General features: G+C 50.2%; 1 protein-coding gene across 9 annotated transcripts in view; it reads left to right on the top strand.

Moving 5' to 3' along the window:
• LOC144942036 (1-phosphatidylinositol 4,5-bisphosphate phosphodiesterase delta-4-like) overlaps window positions 1-16,762 on the top strand; it is a 46,122-nt gene extending 29,360 nt beyond the window's left edge. For 8 of the 9 annotated variants that reach the window (XM_078868728.1, XM_078868722.1, XM_078868697.1 and 5 more), the window contains exons 10-15: window positions 7,434-7,590; window positions 9,240-9,356; window positions 10,679-10,857; window positions 12,867-13,002; window positions 13,522-13,671; window positions 14,355-16,762. In XM_078868728.1, the coding sequence (XP_078724854.1) occupies window positions 7,434-7,590; window positions 9,240-9,356; window positions 10,679-10,857; window positions 12,867-13,002; window positions 13,522-13,671; window positions 14,355-14,509 (894 nt within the window). In that variant the 3' untranslated portion in view covers window positions 14,510-16,762. The remainder of the gene's footprint in view (window positions 1-7,433; window positions 7,591-9,239; window positions 9,357-10,678; window positions 10,858-12,866; window positions 13,003-13,521; window positions 13,672-14,354) is intronic. The other variant, XM_078868666.1, reaches the window with a different exon arrangement.
• Window positions 16,763-18,771: the final 2,009 nt, after the last annotated feature.

Below are 18,771 nucleotides of genomic sequence, written 5' to 3'. Positions count from 1 at the left end.
TATATCTCTTCTTCCCGGGAGACGGAGCGGATGCGGACCTCAACGTCGGCACCGCTCCTCAGTTACCCAATCACCACGCGCTATCTCTACGATCCGTTTCCGCCCAGCGCGTGTTTCCACTCCCCGACCAATCACACCGCGCTGCCACCCGATCACTCCCTCTCAGCGCGTCACCGGCACACAGCCAATCAGCAGCACTACCCCCACCCGCGCACTGACGCCTGCTCCTCCCCGTCAGCGCGTGTCACCACACACACACCCGTACATACGCGCTGGCACACGACGTATACACCCAGCGCGTATCACCACTACATCACCCCCTCCCACATAGCTCGCAGCCGGCCCGGCTGCTAACAACAACCAACCGCAACGATAAGACGACAACCAACAAAAAAAACCCGTAACCCCCCCAGTGTGCCCGTAACATAACAACAACAACAACAACAAGAATAACTATGTACAGATTGACAATGAACACGAAAAGTCAACAATAACACGATACAAGCAAATTCCAAGAAAACGAACGCGCCCCACGTCCCTGCGACTACACGCAGTGACGAGGCGCTCCAACTGCCCCGACTCCTCACGAGGCAGGTCATGCAAAGTAGCACGACCTGGCGCGAGTCCGTCTGGCTGGTCCGTCGTATGGGGCGGGACACTGACGACCGTCCGGCGGTTCCGGCTGCTCCAGACGGCGCGGAACGGGCCTGAAAGGGCCGGCCCCGCCGCGGAGATCCGGCCGCCGGTGATCGGCAGCCGTCAGTTCCGAGACACCTGGGAGCAGATCAGGCGAAAATACGTGTGGATCAGGCAGAGACATTTCCCCCTCTGGGTCGCCGGTCACGTCACACGCCCGGCCATCACGACACAAGGGGAGGCCATATGGAGGCGAGAACAGTTTCAGTCGGGAGGGGTGAACGTACCAACGGCGCTTTCCCCACTTTATCTGAACGCACTGGGGCCGTGCAACGCGCACGACCTCCACGGGTCCCCTCCACGGTCTCAACAATTTAGGCGACGTAGCCAAGGGTGCCTGAGGGCAATGCAGCCAGGCCCTGTCACCTGGTTTCCATTCGTGCATGGACACCTTCCGTGCCCGCAACCGTTCATTAGCAATTTGGCGAGCCCGCGAATTAAGCCGTGCGGCCTCCCTCGCCTCTGTCAGCTTGTGAACATTCAACTTAATATGTTCTGCCAAATTAGAATTAGTTCGTGGAGCGGACAGGCCAAGTTGCGTTTCCATTGGCGGGTCAGCTTCCCGACCGTACATCAAATAGAATGGGGAAAACCCCGTAGCTGCATGGGGGGCCATTCTATACGCGGCAAGGACTCCCGGGACCTGCAGGTCCCAATCTACATGTGCCTCGCACACCTGCTGGCACAGCATGGAAGTCAAAGTTTTGTGGAGTCTCTCCACCATCCCGTCTGTCTGCGGGTGGTACGGGGAGGTGCGCACCTTCTTGGTACCCAACAGATCGCACACCTCTTGCAACAATTTACTCGAAAAATGTTTACCTTGGTCGGTCAGCAGGCGTTCGGGAGCCCCCTTGTCCAGGACATAGCCCTGGACGAAGGCATCCGTCACAGCCGCTGCCGACTGGTTAGCGAGAGGCCACGCCATAGGCCATCGGGTAAAGTATTCGACCCCCACTAACAAATATTTATTCCCTCTCGGCGTGACTGGGAAGGGCCCCAAAATATCGAGTGCAACGAGCTCGTTGGTACGCGAGACCTGAATAGATTGCAGCGGTGGATTAGCTGCCACGGGCGGTGGTTTACGCCTGGCGCACTCAACGCACCCCTTCAGAATATTTACCACATCACTTCCCATTCCCGGCCAGTAATAGTCACGCTGAAGCAGGGCAAGCGTCTTGTTAACTCCCAAGTGCAAGAGGCGTTCGTGTGCCGCCAAGACAACCCTCCCCCTCACAGCGGAAGGCACCACGAGTGCGTTCCGCCGGGACAAACTGTCCCATCTCAATAACATGCCCTGCTCAAGTACATAGGAGCCGGTACGCTCCTGGTCCCCCTCGGGACCCCCAACCTTGCGGCGCAATGCTAGCAGCGAGCTGTCCGCCATCTGGAGGCGGCCCCATTCGCTGAGCGACAACGAGAGCAGCGAGTCCCGACCCTGAGAGGCAGTGGAATCATCGACGATCGGTGCGCCCGCTGTCGCAGCCAGTGCCCCCATCTCCCCCGCAAGCGTCGGTTTACAGCGCGCCGATCCCAACAAACACGCGCATTCATCACAAGGCAACAACCGCGACAAGCAATCGGCATTTGTGTGTCGCAACCCCTTACGGTACGTAGTCGTAAACTGATAGTCCTGGAGGACTTCCAACCAACGCGACAACTGGCCCGAGGGCTGGGCGACCCTCAATGAATACTGTAGCGCCGCGTGGTCCGTTCGGACCGTAAAGTGACGACCATAGAGATATGGCCTAAACTGCTGCACAAAAAAGACAATGGCAAGCAGCTCGCGACGGGTGACGCAGTAGCGCTGCTCCGCCGGAGACAACACCCTACTACCGTAGGCGACAACTCTTTCGACACCCCCAACGACTTGGGATAGCACCCCCCCAATGCCCGTGTTGCTAGCATCCGTGTCCAGCAAAAAGGGACTGGCAAAATCGGGATAACACAAGGGTGGGGCACCCACCAAGGCGTCCCGGAGGGAGCGAAACGCGGCCTCCTCCTCCGGTCCCCATTTGAACTTCACTCCCTTCGCCGTTAGAGCGTGCAAGGGTTTTGCAATAGTGGCGAAGTGCTCAACGAACCGCCGATAATAAGAAGCAAACCCGATGAAACTACGCACGTCGGAAACGGACGTAGGTGTCGGCCACGAACCGACACAATCCGTCTTCGCGGGATCGGTGGAGATCCCCGAAGAATCGACAATGTGACCCAAGTATCTAACCGACCTACGAAGGAGGTGACATTTGGCCGGTTTAAATTTCAACTTAGCCGATCGCATTCGCAAGAACACCCCTCTCAATCGCTGGAGGTGTTCTTCAAACGTTTTACTGAAAACAATGACATCGTCCATATAAATCAAGCATGTATCCCACTGCAAGCCCGACAAAACCAGCTCCATAAGTCGCTGAAACGTCGCTGGAGAGGAGTGAAGTCCCATGGGTAACCGGTTAAACTGGAACAGCCCCCCTGGAGTCAGAAATGCTGTCTTAGGTTTCGACTCTTCGTCGAGCGGCAACTGCCAAAACCCCGATAACAAATCAAGAGTCGAAAAATATCGCGCACCAGACAATGCATCGAGGGACTCATCCATCCTGGGGAGCGGATACGCGTCAGCCACAGAGATCTTATTCAGGCGACGGAAATCAACGCAGAATCGCAGGGACCCGTCCTGCTTCTTAACCAGCACAATAGGCGCTCCCCACGGGCTAGAGGAGGGCGAAATAATATCGGCTTCTAGCATTTCGTTAACAGCCGACTGAACATGTTCCTTCTCCACGGGACTCAGTCGGAAGGGATTTAGCTTGACCGGCGCCGCATCGCCCGTTTCAATGTGATGGTGCAACAAATCCGTGCACCCAATGTCATACTTATGTTTACTGAATACATCAGAGAATTCAATGAGCAACTCGCGCAGCGCACCCAACTGCGCCGCCGACAAATCGTCCGAGGCGGCGCATAGCGAATGGACCCACTCAAGGTCTTCCCTTGGCTCAACGTTCCGCGCGGGGCTCGAGCCCACCTGCGCAACCAACCCATCATCCACAGGGACCCGCGCCGCGTGAGCCAGCACGGTGCCCTGCGGAATGACAGCTGGTCGCGACCCCGCGTTCAAAACCATCACAAACGGATCCCTGTCAGCCCGCACCAAAGTGTGAGCCACCGATAAATCAAGACCCCCGACAGCCTTGTTAGAAGGACCCAAAAGCATACTTTGTCCCGAAGCCTCCCTCACCCATGGTTTCCGCAACCGGAGGGGAATCAACATCTGTGAACCCGGGGGCACTTGCACGGTCTGCGTCGCCACCGCTTGTATCGTAGCGCACGCCGTCCGAATGTCAGTAGGGCCCGTCAAAAATGAAATCCGGCGACCCGATGGCAGTTCAATGCATCGTTGATCGATAAGAATTTTAATAGGCATTTTAGCCAAAAAATCAGTGCCCAAAAGACACGGAACTGCCAAAGAAGACGAAACGAAAACGGGTCCCGACAATTTGATATCTCCAATGCAAATGGACGCCCTAACCTGACCGATAATGCCCAACGATCCCCCATTAGCGGCGTAAAATGGCACATCCACTGGAAGCAGCGGACGACATTGGACTGGAAGAATATTATAAATGAGGTCCGATATAATAATTGCCGATGCCCCCGTGTCCACTAACACCCTAATCTCAACCCCATCAATAGATCCCGTAACAACGGACGAACCCGCCGAAGCAGCCACAATTCTATGCCCCAATTCCGCCCATTCAATGTCTCCCTGGTCCCGGCCGAACCCCCCTCGCCGAACCGAATCCCCGAACCTTAACCGGCCCTCCTCCGCCGCAACGCGGCGTCCCATGTGTGCCGAATAAACAGGCCGAGCGTGTGAGGTGCCGCGACTTGCCGGGGATTGTAGAGATGACTTGGGCTCTCGGTCGTCGTCCAGCCGAGCTCCCATGGCGCGCTGCCGCGGAGCGCGGCACCCGGACGCCACGTGGCCCCGGAGGCCGCAGTTATAGCACGTGACGAGGGTCGGAGTAGATCTTGGTTGCTCCGACTTTCGGCCCGATCTCAGAGGCGACCGGGCCCCCGGCCTCCAGTCCCCTGGTCGTCCCGTGGCGAACGCCTCCTCTCGTGGGCTGACGACTTGGGGTTCGGTGACCACCGAACCCGGGGCTGCGACGACAGCAGCGTTGCAACCAACGCCTTGTTTCCGTTGTAGGGCCTCGTGCGCTTGAATACTCGTGGCGACTCTCAAAGAAGAAATATAAATCTCGTCAGCTGTGTTGATAGGGACCCCCAGGTCCTGCGCCAACTTAAGCAGCTGCTCCAAAACCATCGCGTCTTGGCCCTCCTCGTCCATCCGAGGGAACGCAGCATCAGCAAGAGCCAGCAACGCCGTGCGATAGGCCAGCGCGGTCTCCGTGGCCGCTTTCCGTCTTGCGTAGAAATGATGGCGGCACGCCGAGGGAGGTCCGTAGACCCTGGCCAACAAACCCAGCGCATCCTTCAGCGTGGAGCGGTCCGACTTCCGTGCAACCCTGAAGGCCGCGAGCGCATCGTCGTCCAGCATGGCGGGCAACGCCCGCAGCGCCGTAGCATCGGACCACGCTGACATCTCTTGATGCGCCAAAAACCTTCGCTGAAATTGGCCCCAGTCTCCGCCTTCCGCCTTGAAGGCTGACAACGTGGGCAGACGCTGCTGAAAAATGAAGTCATCCGCCTCGTGGTTCCTCTCCGCCTCTCCGTCGGTGTGTAAGATGGCGGCTCCCGCAGCAGACGTAAAATGGCGGACCCCCTCGCGCGCTGATGACGTCGATGCGCGCGCTTGGGAACCCACCACCACGTGGCGCTCGCCGTTCCCGCCAAAAGTAGGCCCAGGCGCAATGGCGGGAATCCCCCATTCGTTTTGGCGGGAATCTGCGGGGCGACCTTGTAAAATGTCCCCCACCGTCCCCGCTCCTCCCGACGAGCTGATCTCCGCCAAGATGGACGCGGCGGCGAGCAGCAGCTCCGCCAGTCGGGAGTGCGCCTCACGAAGCCCGGCGTCGGTCCCCGGTCGCTCGGCCGGCGCCGTCGACGGATCCTGTAGCGTGGGCAAGTCCTCCTCCTCACCCCCCGCCACCAGCGGCCCCGAGTCGTCCAGGTTTTCCTCGCGGTCAATCCCGTGGGTCCTACGGGTCTTCCTTGTCTCCATGCTTGGAAGCCCGTTTCACTTCTGACGCCAGATGAAGTATTGGAAAATGACGGCAGGAAACTCCTTGACGGGAACACACTTCTTTTATTAAATCTTGACTTGTAACGATACAACGCGTGGCCTCTCTTCTTCACAATGCGGTCACCATACAACGGTACAACTCGTGACCTCTTCTCTCCGCCCTACGCTTCTCTTGACTCTCTTAGATTCTGTGCTGCTGGCTCTCTGTGCCTCGTGTAGACTCCGCGCCTCAGCTACACTCTTCTCTCGTCTCGTGTAGACTCTGCGCCTCTGCTACACTCTCCACTCGCCTCGTGTAGACTTTGCATCTCTCTCTGGCTACACCGTATGCATACTCGGCTCGTGTAGACCTTTCTCTCTCTCTGGCTACACCGTATGCATACTCGGCTCGTGTAGACCTTTCTCTCTCTCTGGCTACACACTATACATCGCTCAGCTCGTGTAGACCTTTCTCTCTCTCTGGCTACACACTATACATTACTCAGCTCGTGTAGACCGTTCTCTCTCTCTGGCTACACACTATACATTACTCAGCTCGTGTAGACCGTTCTCTCTCTCCGGCTACACACCTATACCTTACTCTCCTCTACTCTCCATTACTCTCCTTTACTCTCCTCTCCGGGCTCTATCTCTGCACCTTCGTCTTCATTCTTAGATGGTTCCACTTCTGCCCCCCTACTCCTCTGTGCATCACCTTATATATCTCTTCTTCCCGGGAGACGGAGCGGATGCGGACCTCAACGTCGGCACCGCTCCTCAGTTACCCAATCACCACGCGCTATCTCTACGATCCGTTTCCGCCCAGCGCGTGTTTCCACTCCCCGACCAATCACACCGCGCTGCCACCCGATCACTCCCTCTCAGCGCGTCACCGGCACACAGCCAATCAGCAGCACTACCCCCACCCGCGCACTGACGCCTGCTCCTCCCCGTCAGCGCGCGTCACCACACACACACCCGTACATACGCGCTGGCACACGACGTATACACCCAGCGCGTATCACCACTACACTTGTAAAAGAGCTGCTGAGCTAAGTGGACCCTTAGCTGCTGAAATAGAGTTCTTGAATCTGAACATGTGAAATATTAGTCCAGTCTTAGTCTGTGGATTTCATTTATAAATTCTGTTAGTCCTAGTTTACTAAAGAAACCACATGTTCAGTCGATTATTAATTATTGTATGTTGGTTGAGTCAGTCTTAGTCATTGGCCAAAAATGTTGTCAACATTTAGTGCACAGATTTTTAAAGTGGAGTGCAACCATGAGTTAATGTATTATTTCATTTATTAGTTTTGCAGAATTTCCCTGGAATGTGTGTGACGTGTCGTGGTGTACTTTATAACTTCTTACCTTAATCAATGTACATCCCTTGAGAATCCTACTGTTAAATGTTATCCAATGTTATAATAGAGTGTTTAACTTAAGAGATGTTTGAAGCTAAACGCTGTCAATCCCCTCTTCCTCTTGTTGCCCACTCCTTCTTCTCCCACGCCGTGCATCGCCCCATCCCCACCTGCTGGACCCATCGTCGCCGCAGAAGTGCAAGCAGAACCTGTCCGTGGAGCTGTCCAATTGTGTGGTGTACTGCCGGAGCGTGCAGTTCCCAGGGTTCTCCCGCCCGCGTGACCAGGCCAGTGCCTGGGACGTTTCCTCCTTCACCGAAACCAAGGCTCGCAAGCTGCTCCGGGAGGACGGTGTGTGAAGCAGGGGAGCGGCACCGAAACACTCCGGAGTCACGCGCGTGGACACCCAGAGACGCGCGTGGGGATGCGTGCAGTGGGGACGTGTGCTGTCGGGGGCACGTGCAGTCGGGGGCACGTGCAGTCGGGAGCACGTGCAGTCGGGGACGAGTGCGGAAGTGACGTGTTCTATGGATATTCCCTCGAGGAATATGTTGAAGGGGGGATATGTGCATCCAAAAACATTATTGACAAGTAGTGTAGTAAAATAAAACCCAATTGGGAGGTCTTCATCCGGCGGTATATTGGCAAATAGCTAACCATGCACACGTATGTACGTGTGTGTGTGTGTGTGTCTATTTAATTTAGCAGGGAATGGTCTTTGCACACAATGGCTAGAGAGTGTTTCAGTAAAATGCGAGTTGTGCTTGTCAGGAAGTGAGCGTTGAGCTTGTTAGGAGAGTGAGGGTGAGGTGGAGAGGTGGAGGAGGCTGCTCGTGGAAAGCCAGTGGCTATTAAGCTATTGCATTCAGTTGAGTGACCAGGTCAGCAGTGGTGTAAGTCGATCCACCGCGTGTAAACGAGTCGCTTTTGCAGCTCTGTTACGCCAGCCACTGTTATGCCACCGTGACGCCCAGCGAAAACTTCCACTCTCGCCTGCCAGTGAAGCGGCGCAACGAGCCCGCGGCCGGAGCGTTTGTTCCGCCCATCGCTGACAGGGTCCCATGTACCAATGACCAAAAAACATCAACCATCCATCTGTCGCTGTTTTTTCACTCGGGGGCTTATTCTGAACAGGTGATCACTTCTTAACACCACAAGGATGGCTCGGAGGTCAGAGTGCTGAGCTGATGACACCGCTGGAATCCTGGGCTTTTATCTGAACAGCTGCCTGCGATTAAATAGGTTTCTCAAGTGCGGTTAGTTGATGGTTTTAGCCTGGTCTCCAATGACTGCACAAAAAAAAACCCAGTCTGTTCAAGTTTGTGAGTCTCTATTTTAGTCTATTTGAGTCTATAGGTCTCTATGTAAGTCTACGTGTCTGGGTGTACATGTGTCTTTTCTGTATTTAACTCCAGAACACCGTATAAACAGAGACTTCCGATCTCATTGGGCTCTCGCTTGGTTATCAACGAAGGTCACCTTCCGCCATAACCTAGATTCCACTGGGCCACGACGTGTGGTCACAATGTCCAGGTCGCGGGCTGGATGTTGGCGTCAGTTTGTGTGAACAGGATCAGATTTTTTACCCCTCATTTCCATTCACATTTCGTCCAATGTATTGCGAATAAGCCGATGGACGATGTGAAACGGAGACGACGCATCGGTCAGTGCGGCCTGAGCAAGTCAAGGAGCAAAAACCAGTCATCCTCGCGACGGCTTCTGGCTAACCATCAAACAAAGACGGTCACTGCATCGCGGGTTTTCGGATGCACTTCTGCGGCCGTCTGGAATGCTCTTCCGATATTAGAAAGCCATTGCAGCTATGCACTTTGAAAGATAGATTGAAAAATATATATATCGAATTTTTTTTGCTTTTAGTTTGTTGTCCTTCCCCTGCTCCTCCGATTAGCGCAGTTGGCTCCGTACGGTGCGAAGGAAGTTCAACATGTACATACAAGTACGCTTATCGTTTGATCTTTCCGCCGTGTTCACTGCCGCAGGCAACGAGTTTGTGCGTCACAACAGCCTGCAGCTGAGCCGAGTCTACCCAGCCGGGCGCAGGACTGACTCCTCCAACTTCAACCCGCAGGAGTTCTGGAACGTCGGCTGTCAGATTGGTGTGATGGCCGTGCATGACAACGACACTTGGCGGGATGCAGCGTCTCCTGTTGGAACGAGTCGTTTTGCGTAGAGCTGCAATTATCAGCGATTTAAATAATTTTTGTATGAATCCGTTGATTATTGCTTCGATTATTTTGAATACAAAATAAATAATGGTGCCATAATCGCAGTTCAGGTGGGCAGGGATTGATAAAATCATCACCGCCGTCATCGCTAATCATCATTGCCGTCATCACGCATCATCACGCATCATCACCACGTCACGTTAGGCATGCGTTGCGCTTCCAGTATCTTGGAGGCCGGATGTGGGGCATCTGCAGTAAAAAAAATTAGCTGCTATTTAGCTAATTATTTAGATTGTAACTTAAAATAAACATTTGTATTGGTTGTTTCAACAAAAATTTTAAGCAAAGCATCATTGAATTGTTAAAAGCACTTGAATAAAGAATGGAAGAAGTGAGACCTGATGAACAAAAATGTTTGTTCTCTACCGGGTGAAAGAGTTTAACAAGGTTTACTGTAGACAGGAGGGTAAAGGCGTAATAACGTCAGACAGAAATTAGTCACAATTATTGGCGTGTGGCCTCCATTTCCATCGCTGTTGTGAGTGTGGTGCATTGATTCAATGTTCTAATTAACTTTCATGCCACACTTTGTATATTCATTTGTGGCTTGTTTTGTCAGGAAAGTAGATATGTTTTGTTATATCAAAATACTGATAACAGGAAAGTAATACTCCTTTTACATCTTCGTTAATTAGTTTGCATGCACAATTATTGAATGTGCCAAAATAAACTACATGTAATTCTGAGTTTTTATAAACATAGTAATATTCCTCATAAGCATCTAAAAATAATCCACACCTCTGTAACGTGGTGTGATCATTCCGCCATGGTGTAACTGTGAGCATAATGAACTTGCAATCCAGAGATCAAGTATCTTAAATCCTCCTCTTGTCTACCCAGAAGTTTAAATTGGTAATCCACAGGTCAGTAGGTCAAGCATGGTCGGGTAAAGTGTGGGTACGTCTACCTCATCCAATACCCTCTCGCGGGGAAGCCCTTCCGCCAGCAAGCAATTGCAGGGCTGCACCTTTACCTGTAACGTGTTGCACTCCAATTTGGCTCCTCCGCGGTTTGTGTTCCGTCTCAAGTGTGCCCACAGTGGCGTTGAATTTCCCAGACGGTAATTTTTAAACGTAACCATATTGACAATAATCAGCGTATACTATCGGCTAACAATAATAATACTCTGCATTTTTGTAACGGGCTGCACTCTGACCTGGGTGTGTCTCGGTTTTCCGCCCCCGCCTCGACAGTGGCATTAAACTTCCAGACAGCGGGAGACGAGATGGACCTGCACGACGGGCACTTTCGGCAGAACGGCGGCTGCGGCTACGTGCTGAAGCCGGCCTTCTTGTGTGATCCCACCACGGCCTTCCAGCCGGAGAACCCGCAGCCCGGCACCGGCCTGCACACCGTGAGGCTCACCATCAAGGTGGGGCACAGCACGTCGCCACCTTTGGCTGCCACGACACTTGTCCTTGTGTGCCTTGCTTTAATCTCCGGGGCTCCCAGTTGCCGAGGAAAGTGTTTTTTTGTTTTTTGTTTTCGTCAATGACTGTATATTCATGTGTATCACAGTTGCTGAGCACAGGACCAAAGGCCTTAAAGATCAAACGGCCAGCAACATACAGCATAATGGACTGTTTAATCGATAGAAGTTAATACATTGAGTCACTAAAAAATAACTTGTAAACAAGACTATGGGAGGGAATTCCCAAGTGTGAGGAGAGAAGCAGAAAGGGAAGTGTTGTGACCTGCAGTACAGTGGTTGAATATAGTATGGAGGAGACGAAAGTCCATCTAGGAGACAGAGTAGACTGGATAGAGTGAATTTGTGCTTTCAGACATCGCCGGTGGTTGAATGTATCAATATGGGTTTGAAATACATTTTTGTAGGAGGGCCCAAGTCTTTTTTTAAAGAAATAATATTTAAATTCTTGAGTAAAAAGAAAATAGAGAAAATTAACGTCATGAAATGAGAGAGTGCAAGCGTTGCTACCCGAAGCGCGTGCGGTAGACAGATGAGCACAAGGGCACGGGTTCACCAGGTTGTGTCAGTCTACCAATTGCTCTGCTAGTGATGAATCTTGTATAAATAAATTACATTGCATGGATTAACTGATTGCATCAGTTGAGGCTGTGTTTGAATATGCGCTGGTAATAGACTTCAGGGGGCTAATCCCTGTTAGCCCAAAACCATCTGCTGCCATCTGCTGCCTGTGCTATCGATGTCATTTCATAAGATGAAGACATTTCCATTTGGAAACTTGGCACCTAGTAGTAACATCAGCCTGTGTTTGACAGTTCACTCTAAACAATTACTTTTTATGCGCCGTTAATTTTCTCGTATCCACACTAGGTGGAGCACTTCCTCGCATGCTTTGCTATAGAGTTGTTCACTTCATGGGGAAAAACTCCCATCGAAATCGAGTATATTTTCTTTTTATCATTGAAAAGGCAATTTAAGTCAAAAGCAAATGTTATGACTTTTTTGTGCAGTTGATGGTTACCAGGCTGAGACCATCACCTCACTTCACTGAGAATCTCATTTAGTAATGGGTGCTTGCCCTTATTCGAACTGAGGGCCTCAATGGTTTGGGCCCAGTTCTGAGCCTCTGAAGAGCGAAATGTCGGACATCATGCTGAACAACCGAGAGCGTAACCTGAAAACACATCGAAGAGCTGTGCAGCACAAGAGTGAAAGCCCACGCGGTAGTTGTTGACTTTCCATGTACAGGGAGTGGATTGTGTCGTCGAACCGATGTTAACAGCTTTTTATAACAAGGAAGATCTGTCTCGGTATCCTCTGTGGTCATCCATTCATTGTTCGTGGATAATTATCAAATGTTGCCGGCTTCGGCTGTGGAATATGAACAGACTTTAAATGTTCGGAATTTTGCCGGCGGCTTACTATTCACATACAGTGTGAGCAACACATTACGCGGGGGACGTGATTCGAGAATTTAACGGGAAATTCCTAAAAGAAGAAGTCAGTGAAAAATCCACTGAAAAAACGCAACTCTACTACGTGTGACCAAATATTGCAGTGCGTTTGTTTCAAGAAAATTCCTGGGAAAGATAAGTAGATATATACATAAATGAAAATGAATGAAAGGCACAGTCATAAAAAAACACATTGGAACAGTCTACACTTCACCATCAGGCATGGCTTCCAGTGTCAAATGGCCTTTGCTGGGCTGGTGGGTTGACTGGGATATGCAAAGCATGAAAGAATGTTGTCGCCATGGAGAGAAACGAGTTAAGTTTGGCTGCGGCATTGCTGAGAAAATTGGCGTGTGAGGTTGGACTACTGTTCGGGTGGCGAGCGATGTGCAGCATCGCCCGGCACTTTTAATAATTTTCGTTCTAAAGCCTCGTATCGCAGAGACTTGACCGGTGCCTCCATGAGCGTTTATCCGAAGTGCCCATGTGGACCCGCAGGTGATCAGCGGGCAGCAGCTGCCCAAGGTTCCACACAGCAACAAGGGCTCCATCATCGACCCGCTGGTGCGCGTGGAGGTGCACGGCGTGCCGCTCGACAACGCCCGCTACGAGACCAAGTACATCGACAACAATGGTGCGGTGGTCGCTGCTTCGGGCACGGGGGACAAAGCAGCTGTTACTTTCTTATTAAAGTCGAAGCATTTTTGCCGGTATCAGTTGCCTACTTATCACCCTTCTATCACTGTTACCATGAGTTCTGCGCAAACTTTACTCCTTGATTGCTCCACTCATTTTGAGGCCTTGGCCTACTTACCAGACTGCCTGTTTCGTCACGTTCATGCTGTGTTCAAACGCCACACTGCAGGCCAAACCGTTATTTCTTCTTTTTCCTCATACCGCTCGATTTTTTATTCCCTCCCACCGTCTCTTTGCTAAAGTTCTCATAACCTTGCTCGAGTCCAGAAATGTATTAACTTCGATCTATTTTACCCTTCAACAGTGCTGTTTTCTGCCGGCTGTTTGGCGTTTTGAGGCTTTTTAGGCCTGCGCTCCGTAACCACGATGAACTTCCTTCCCAGTTTTGATTTGCCATCTTAATAAACTACTGCTCGCCATTCCTCCCCCCGCACCACGACGCCTCCCCGACTCGCAGGATTTAACCCGCAGTGGAATGAGATCCTGAGCTTCAACATCAACGTCCCCGAGGTGGCCCTGCTGCGCTTTGTGGTGGAGGACCACGACACGGCAACCCCCAATGATTTTGTGGCGCAGTACTCGATCGCCTTCAGCAGCCTACGCCAAGGTGAGCCGTCCTCACGACGCGTGTTCACTCCTCCACTTTGCTCCTGCTGCTGCTGGTGGTGGTGGTGGTGATGGTGGCGGTCGTGGGGATGTGGTGGGTGGGGAGAACGACAAATCCCTGGGTCACGTTTCCAGTCTCGAGCGACACAAGCCGGTGGATAAATAGAATATCTGGAACGTGGAGCAGGCGGCTCGCTTGTGTAATCCACCGCCTTTAACAATGAACCGATTTTAAAAGTTATGTTTACGCTCGCGACACATGCGTTCAATTGTGGGTGCAAGCATCGGTTATTTTCATTTGTAGATATGTTCTACAGTAATTGCTTCACGTGACCCCTCCAGCCACTAGAAGTGTTCACTACAATGTAAAAAAAAATTTGCACAAAATCGTAACCTCAAATTGTGACGGATAGGTATTTGCCTAAACCTCAGGCTGTCAAATGGTCTGGTGTGAATGCAGCACTGGTGCGTCGTAGATCGCCTCTGTATTAGAATCACTCACGAGGCCACATACGTGTTTTCTGAAAGTGGAAAACCCATCCCCTCTTGCTGCAGGAGCCACACGATGCCTCAACCCCACCCCTCCATTTCCCCCCACAGTCGTGTTGCTCACAGCTTCCGTTCGCATTTCCAGGGCTGACGATGCACGTCGCGGCTGACCGCGCGTGTGTGCCGCCATCGCAGGTTACCGCCACATCCCTCTGCTGTCACGTGATGGGACGCGCGTGGAGCCCTCGTCCCTCTTCATCCACGTGAAGATTGCCGATGTCACGTCGCAGACAGGCAGGCAGACTGGCAAGGCGACCGGCAGCCTCAGCGCGGCAGAGTGCGACTCGTGAGACCGACGTTCGTGTCGAGCGATGTCGGGCGGTGTGCGTTTGCCCCTCGCCTCGCACCCCCCCAGTGTGTCGTCGTTCCGTTTAACTGTGCGGTCCGATAACGATGAGCGAGGTGTGGCGTTGCTCGTTCAGAAATAGAAGACAGTGGAGTCTGAGTTGTATTTCGTAAAAGAAAAATCCACCGGTTAATGATTTTTTTTTATTTCGTTGGATGTTTGTTTTGTTTCTGTCTCGTGCTCTGCTGTGAGTCCACATACATTCCTTGCTGAAGTGCTAACCACTGCAGCGATCCAATTGCGCTCTCCGTTTTTGTACATCATACATGTTTCGAAGCTGCTGCATTCAATAAGCGTTGTGGTGATATTTATGAAAGATAACTAGCAAATGCACGTTCTTAATGTATTTATCCATATGCAATAAAAAAAAGTTATCAGTATAGTATATATAGGCAGTTGGGGCAAGGGCTGTTAGCAAGCACTTATTTAGGATGCAACAATGCATGTCACCAGGTTGTCACTTATGGTTCAGTCGATGGAGGGGGAGGCCCAGGACCGGCTGAGATCTTCACCACTGATGTTAGCCATAGACAGGAATCAAACTCGGATAACCCGGTTTGTAACGCAGTGCGCTATTCGTATTGCACCACCACCCACGTATATAAATAGTTAATTTCATTCAGACACTTTACAATGATGCGGAAGTCTTATCAGATTGCTCCTCGTGTTTTGTACTGTTTGTAAATATGGACCGATATTCGTGGCCAACACAGCTCGTTCAATTGTCCAGTGTGATGCACGTGTTTGTTGCATTTTAGTTCTGTGTGTTTTTATAGCCCATGGTTTTATAGATTTAAATTTCATTCCAGTTTTTTTAACTTCCGTTGAATCCCTTGTGAAATGTGACGTTCATAAGCTCTATGTAAAATAGACCATTGTTATGCTTAGTGCATGAATGTACCTGATATTTTAGCTATTAACCACGTCTCATTGCAAGGACTACCTCCTGACATGAGATGGTCAAAGGTATTCAAGAACGGATTGTAAAACGTGCACACAGACTAACGCTGCCTTATTTTTAATAAACCCAAAAACGATGCACAGTGCACATTTTTAAGCATGCCATTCGTATGTCATGATGATGCGTTTCAGTGAGCCAGATAATTTTGATGCTTTTTTGTAATTTACCTCCAATTTTCCCTCAATTGCTGCATCCAGTAATGAGACGAAGCTTCCATCCACATCTTTTGCAGAGCAATGCAGCCCTTTGTGTTTCAGAAGGGCCCACAAAAGTGGATATTGCAGAGCTACCTCCGAGATCAAGATATTTTCACCCCCCATAGCACATTCCTGCCCAGTCCATCATATGAGAGAGTAAATGTCCATCGCATGACAGTCAAACCAATGTTTTAAATCTGTGGGTTGAATTTTATCAAAAACTAAATGTCTTATTTTTTGTTTAATTATATTATTGGTGGCTGGGCTGACACGATCAAATCACTACACTGGGGAACCTCGTTTAATTACAGGCAACTGCTAGGAATCAAACAGGATCTCGGCGATGCGAGGTCAACGATCTGACCTCTTACATTGTTTTAAAGTGACCTCTCGTTCTCTAAAGTTTCGACAACTCATTGCATGTTATTCCGGAGATAACGAAATTTCGTTCAATCGATAGATGTCGATTCTATTCTTGGGTCTTTCGTTAAAGTCGCTTAGACACCTGGCAGCCCTTTGATTGGTGGAAAACCAACCACCGTCGGGTTGGCTGCCCACCACTTAAAATATCATTGGCTGCTGACATTTGGGCTACGCCCATTTCAAACCCTTGTAAACAGTTTGCCTTGGAAGCTTGTGTTGCGATCGAAACGTCGTAGTTTTCTGATATTTTTTGTTATTTTCTTTGAACCTATCTACATGACTTTACCAAAAGACCCAAAAATATGAATTCCAGCAGTCACGAAAGTCAAGATTTAGATATCGATTCTGTAAAGTTCACGATACACATAGAATTGCATGTGAGAGTTTTTCGATTCTTATATGATGTATGTAATGGGTTCACGTGACCCCTCCAGTGACTGGTTGCCACTAACTTCACATGTAATCGATCAACTATTGAATTGTTACACCCATATTTGATCTCACGTGAACTTTGAATGTGTGAACTTTGTAATTGAAAAGTCACTCTGTGAAAGCAGGACATGGTGTTTGTACCTAAAAATCGACCACTTGAAGGCATTAAACGTTATTTAAATCATCTGTGTAACATGGAGCAGCTGTGTGCGAACACGGGGGTGTGTTTTATGTACTGTGTCCGATGAGTTCATTGCTGCTCCCGTAGACACAATGAGGTCTGAATGCAAATTGTGTTGCTCTCCCCAATGTGTTTCTGAGTTATACTGAGTGTTGTTTAGCATGCTACACAACGATTTCCTCCACGTGCTGGGAGCTTCTAGAGGAGCTTTTTCGTGAACTACAGAAACTCCAGGATGTGGAGCGAAATGTCAGACGTGTCGAATACGCGGTGCAGCCCAAAAACACAACAGAGAGCTTTACATCAAACATAAAAAAACATGTCGTTAACTCGTCATGTTTAATGCGTAACAAAGTTTATGCCCGTCAACCAAAACTCATCCTGCTTGTGCGCAGGATAACAATTAGACATCCTCAACATTTTAGCGAATTAATGCGTTTTGGAAGTTGTAAATATATTTTTGCTTGAAATAAGCTATTAGTTGCATCACAGTTAACATCAGATACTACTTTGAAAGCCGGGGAGTGGATCTGATGTTTGGGTATGGTTGTGCGGTTAACCCAAAACTGTTGAACCAGCTATGGTGCAATCTGTGCAAAGCAGTCTCGAAAGTTTCAGTTCCGGCTAAGCGTTTACTAAAATCCAGTAAAAAAAAAGTTCAAATGTGCGTATAAGATCAAAAATAGCTATACAATACACGTTACGCAATGCACATTGCGCAATGTGTATTGCTTTGGTTGCTTATGGTGTGTTCATTCTTGTCTTTGTTCTGTGCTTTTGTGCTAGCATTAAATACATACACCATAATCGAACAAAGCATGAGCCATTGCAGAGCATTTGATCAAATTGATTTGAATTCCTAATTTAATATTGATGTAAGAGTTAGTAGCCCTGCAGCTATTCACTTAAAATCAAAACCTATTGTGAAATATGGAGAGAAAATGAATTTGATCTAATCGGCAAAATTGGGAGCATGAGCCCTGTCAATCTCTGTGTGTCTCGCCAAGTCTCCGTGTGTTGAGTGAGTGCCAAGCTTGGTACATAAATTGTCTCACTGACGGACCCCACTGCATACGCATGTTGAACTTCTTCCGCACCGTACGTAGCAAACCGTGCTAATCGGAGGTGCGCTCGAATGATTGCGGTCCCGGCTATCAGACAGTTCCTCAGTGCTAGTCAAGCTATCAGACGCAATGCATCATGTAAACTTTTCCTGTTTCAGGTTGTGAGAGCCTCCACTACAACTCCACTGGAGTTTGAGCGAGTGGTGAAAGACGAAGTCTCAAGATAAGGGTCATGCATTGGAATGTTTCAAGTTAAAATTAATTAGTTTGTGTGTGGTTTCATCCTTACTATGCCTCAAGCGTAGAATATCCAGCCCTGCCATTGCTTCCAGTGCAGTACAAATGGAAGACAAAGCACTAACCAATGATTACACCACCATCAGACGAAGGTCAAGAGGTCATCATGGCAAATGCTGCAGATGCCGCCACACCTTGCCATCACTTCCTGCTGATAGTCTCCATTCAACCACTACGGTCTGCTCTTACAGCATTCAATCCAAGTCTTCCTGGACCCCGGTCTTCATCTTGATCGCCAACCTGTGGAAAGCCAGTCCAACACCCGTCTCGGTAAATAACACCAAAATACAGTATAACCAAAATTTATCAACCAATTGAAATCGGTAGCATGCGGTGTTATGCCGGGTCATGTAACGCACCATCTGACCATATCAATCTTCGTCCTCATAGTCCAAGGGCCCAGACCAAATTTATTTTCCAACGTGCCTTTCAACAGGTGATAACTTAGTTCAATTTTATCGTTCCGGCCATATAACTTAGCAGCGCTGGACATGCTGCCATCTCGGGTGAGACCAAAGTCTGCTCTGGCGCCTGGAGAATGCGCGGGGGCAGTTGGACCAGGCGCGCAACCCGCTGGGCGCGAAGGCCCTTTTAAGGCGCTCGGGGCTCCGTGGCCCCTCGCTTCATACCCGGGTACCCTCCCTCCCATCC

The sequence above is a fragment of the Lampetra fluviatilis genome, chromosome 2, assembly GCF_964198595.1.
Source record: "Lampetra fluviatilis chromosome 2, kcLamFluv1.1, whole genome shotgun sequence".
NCBI lineage: Eukaryota > Metazoa > Chordata > Hyperoartia > Petromyzontiformes > Petromyzontidae > Lampetra > Lampetra fluviatilis.
The sequence above is the reverse complement of the archived record's forward strand: the minus strand, read 5'-3'. Positions and strand labels throughout refer to the sequence as shown.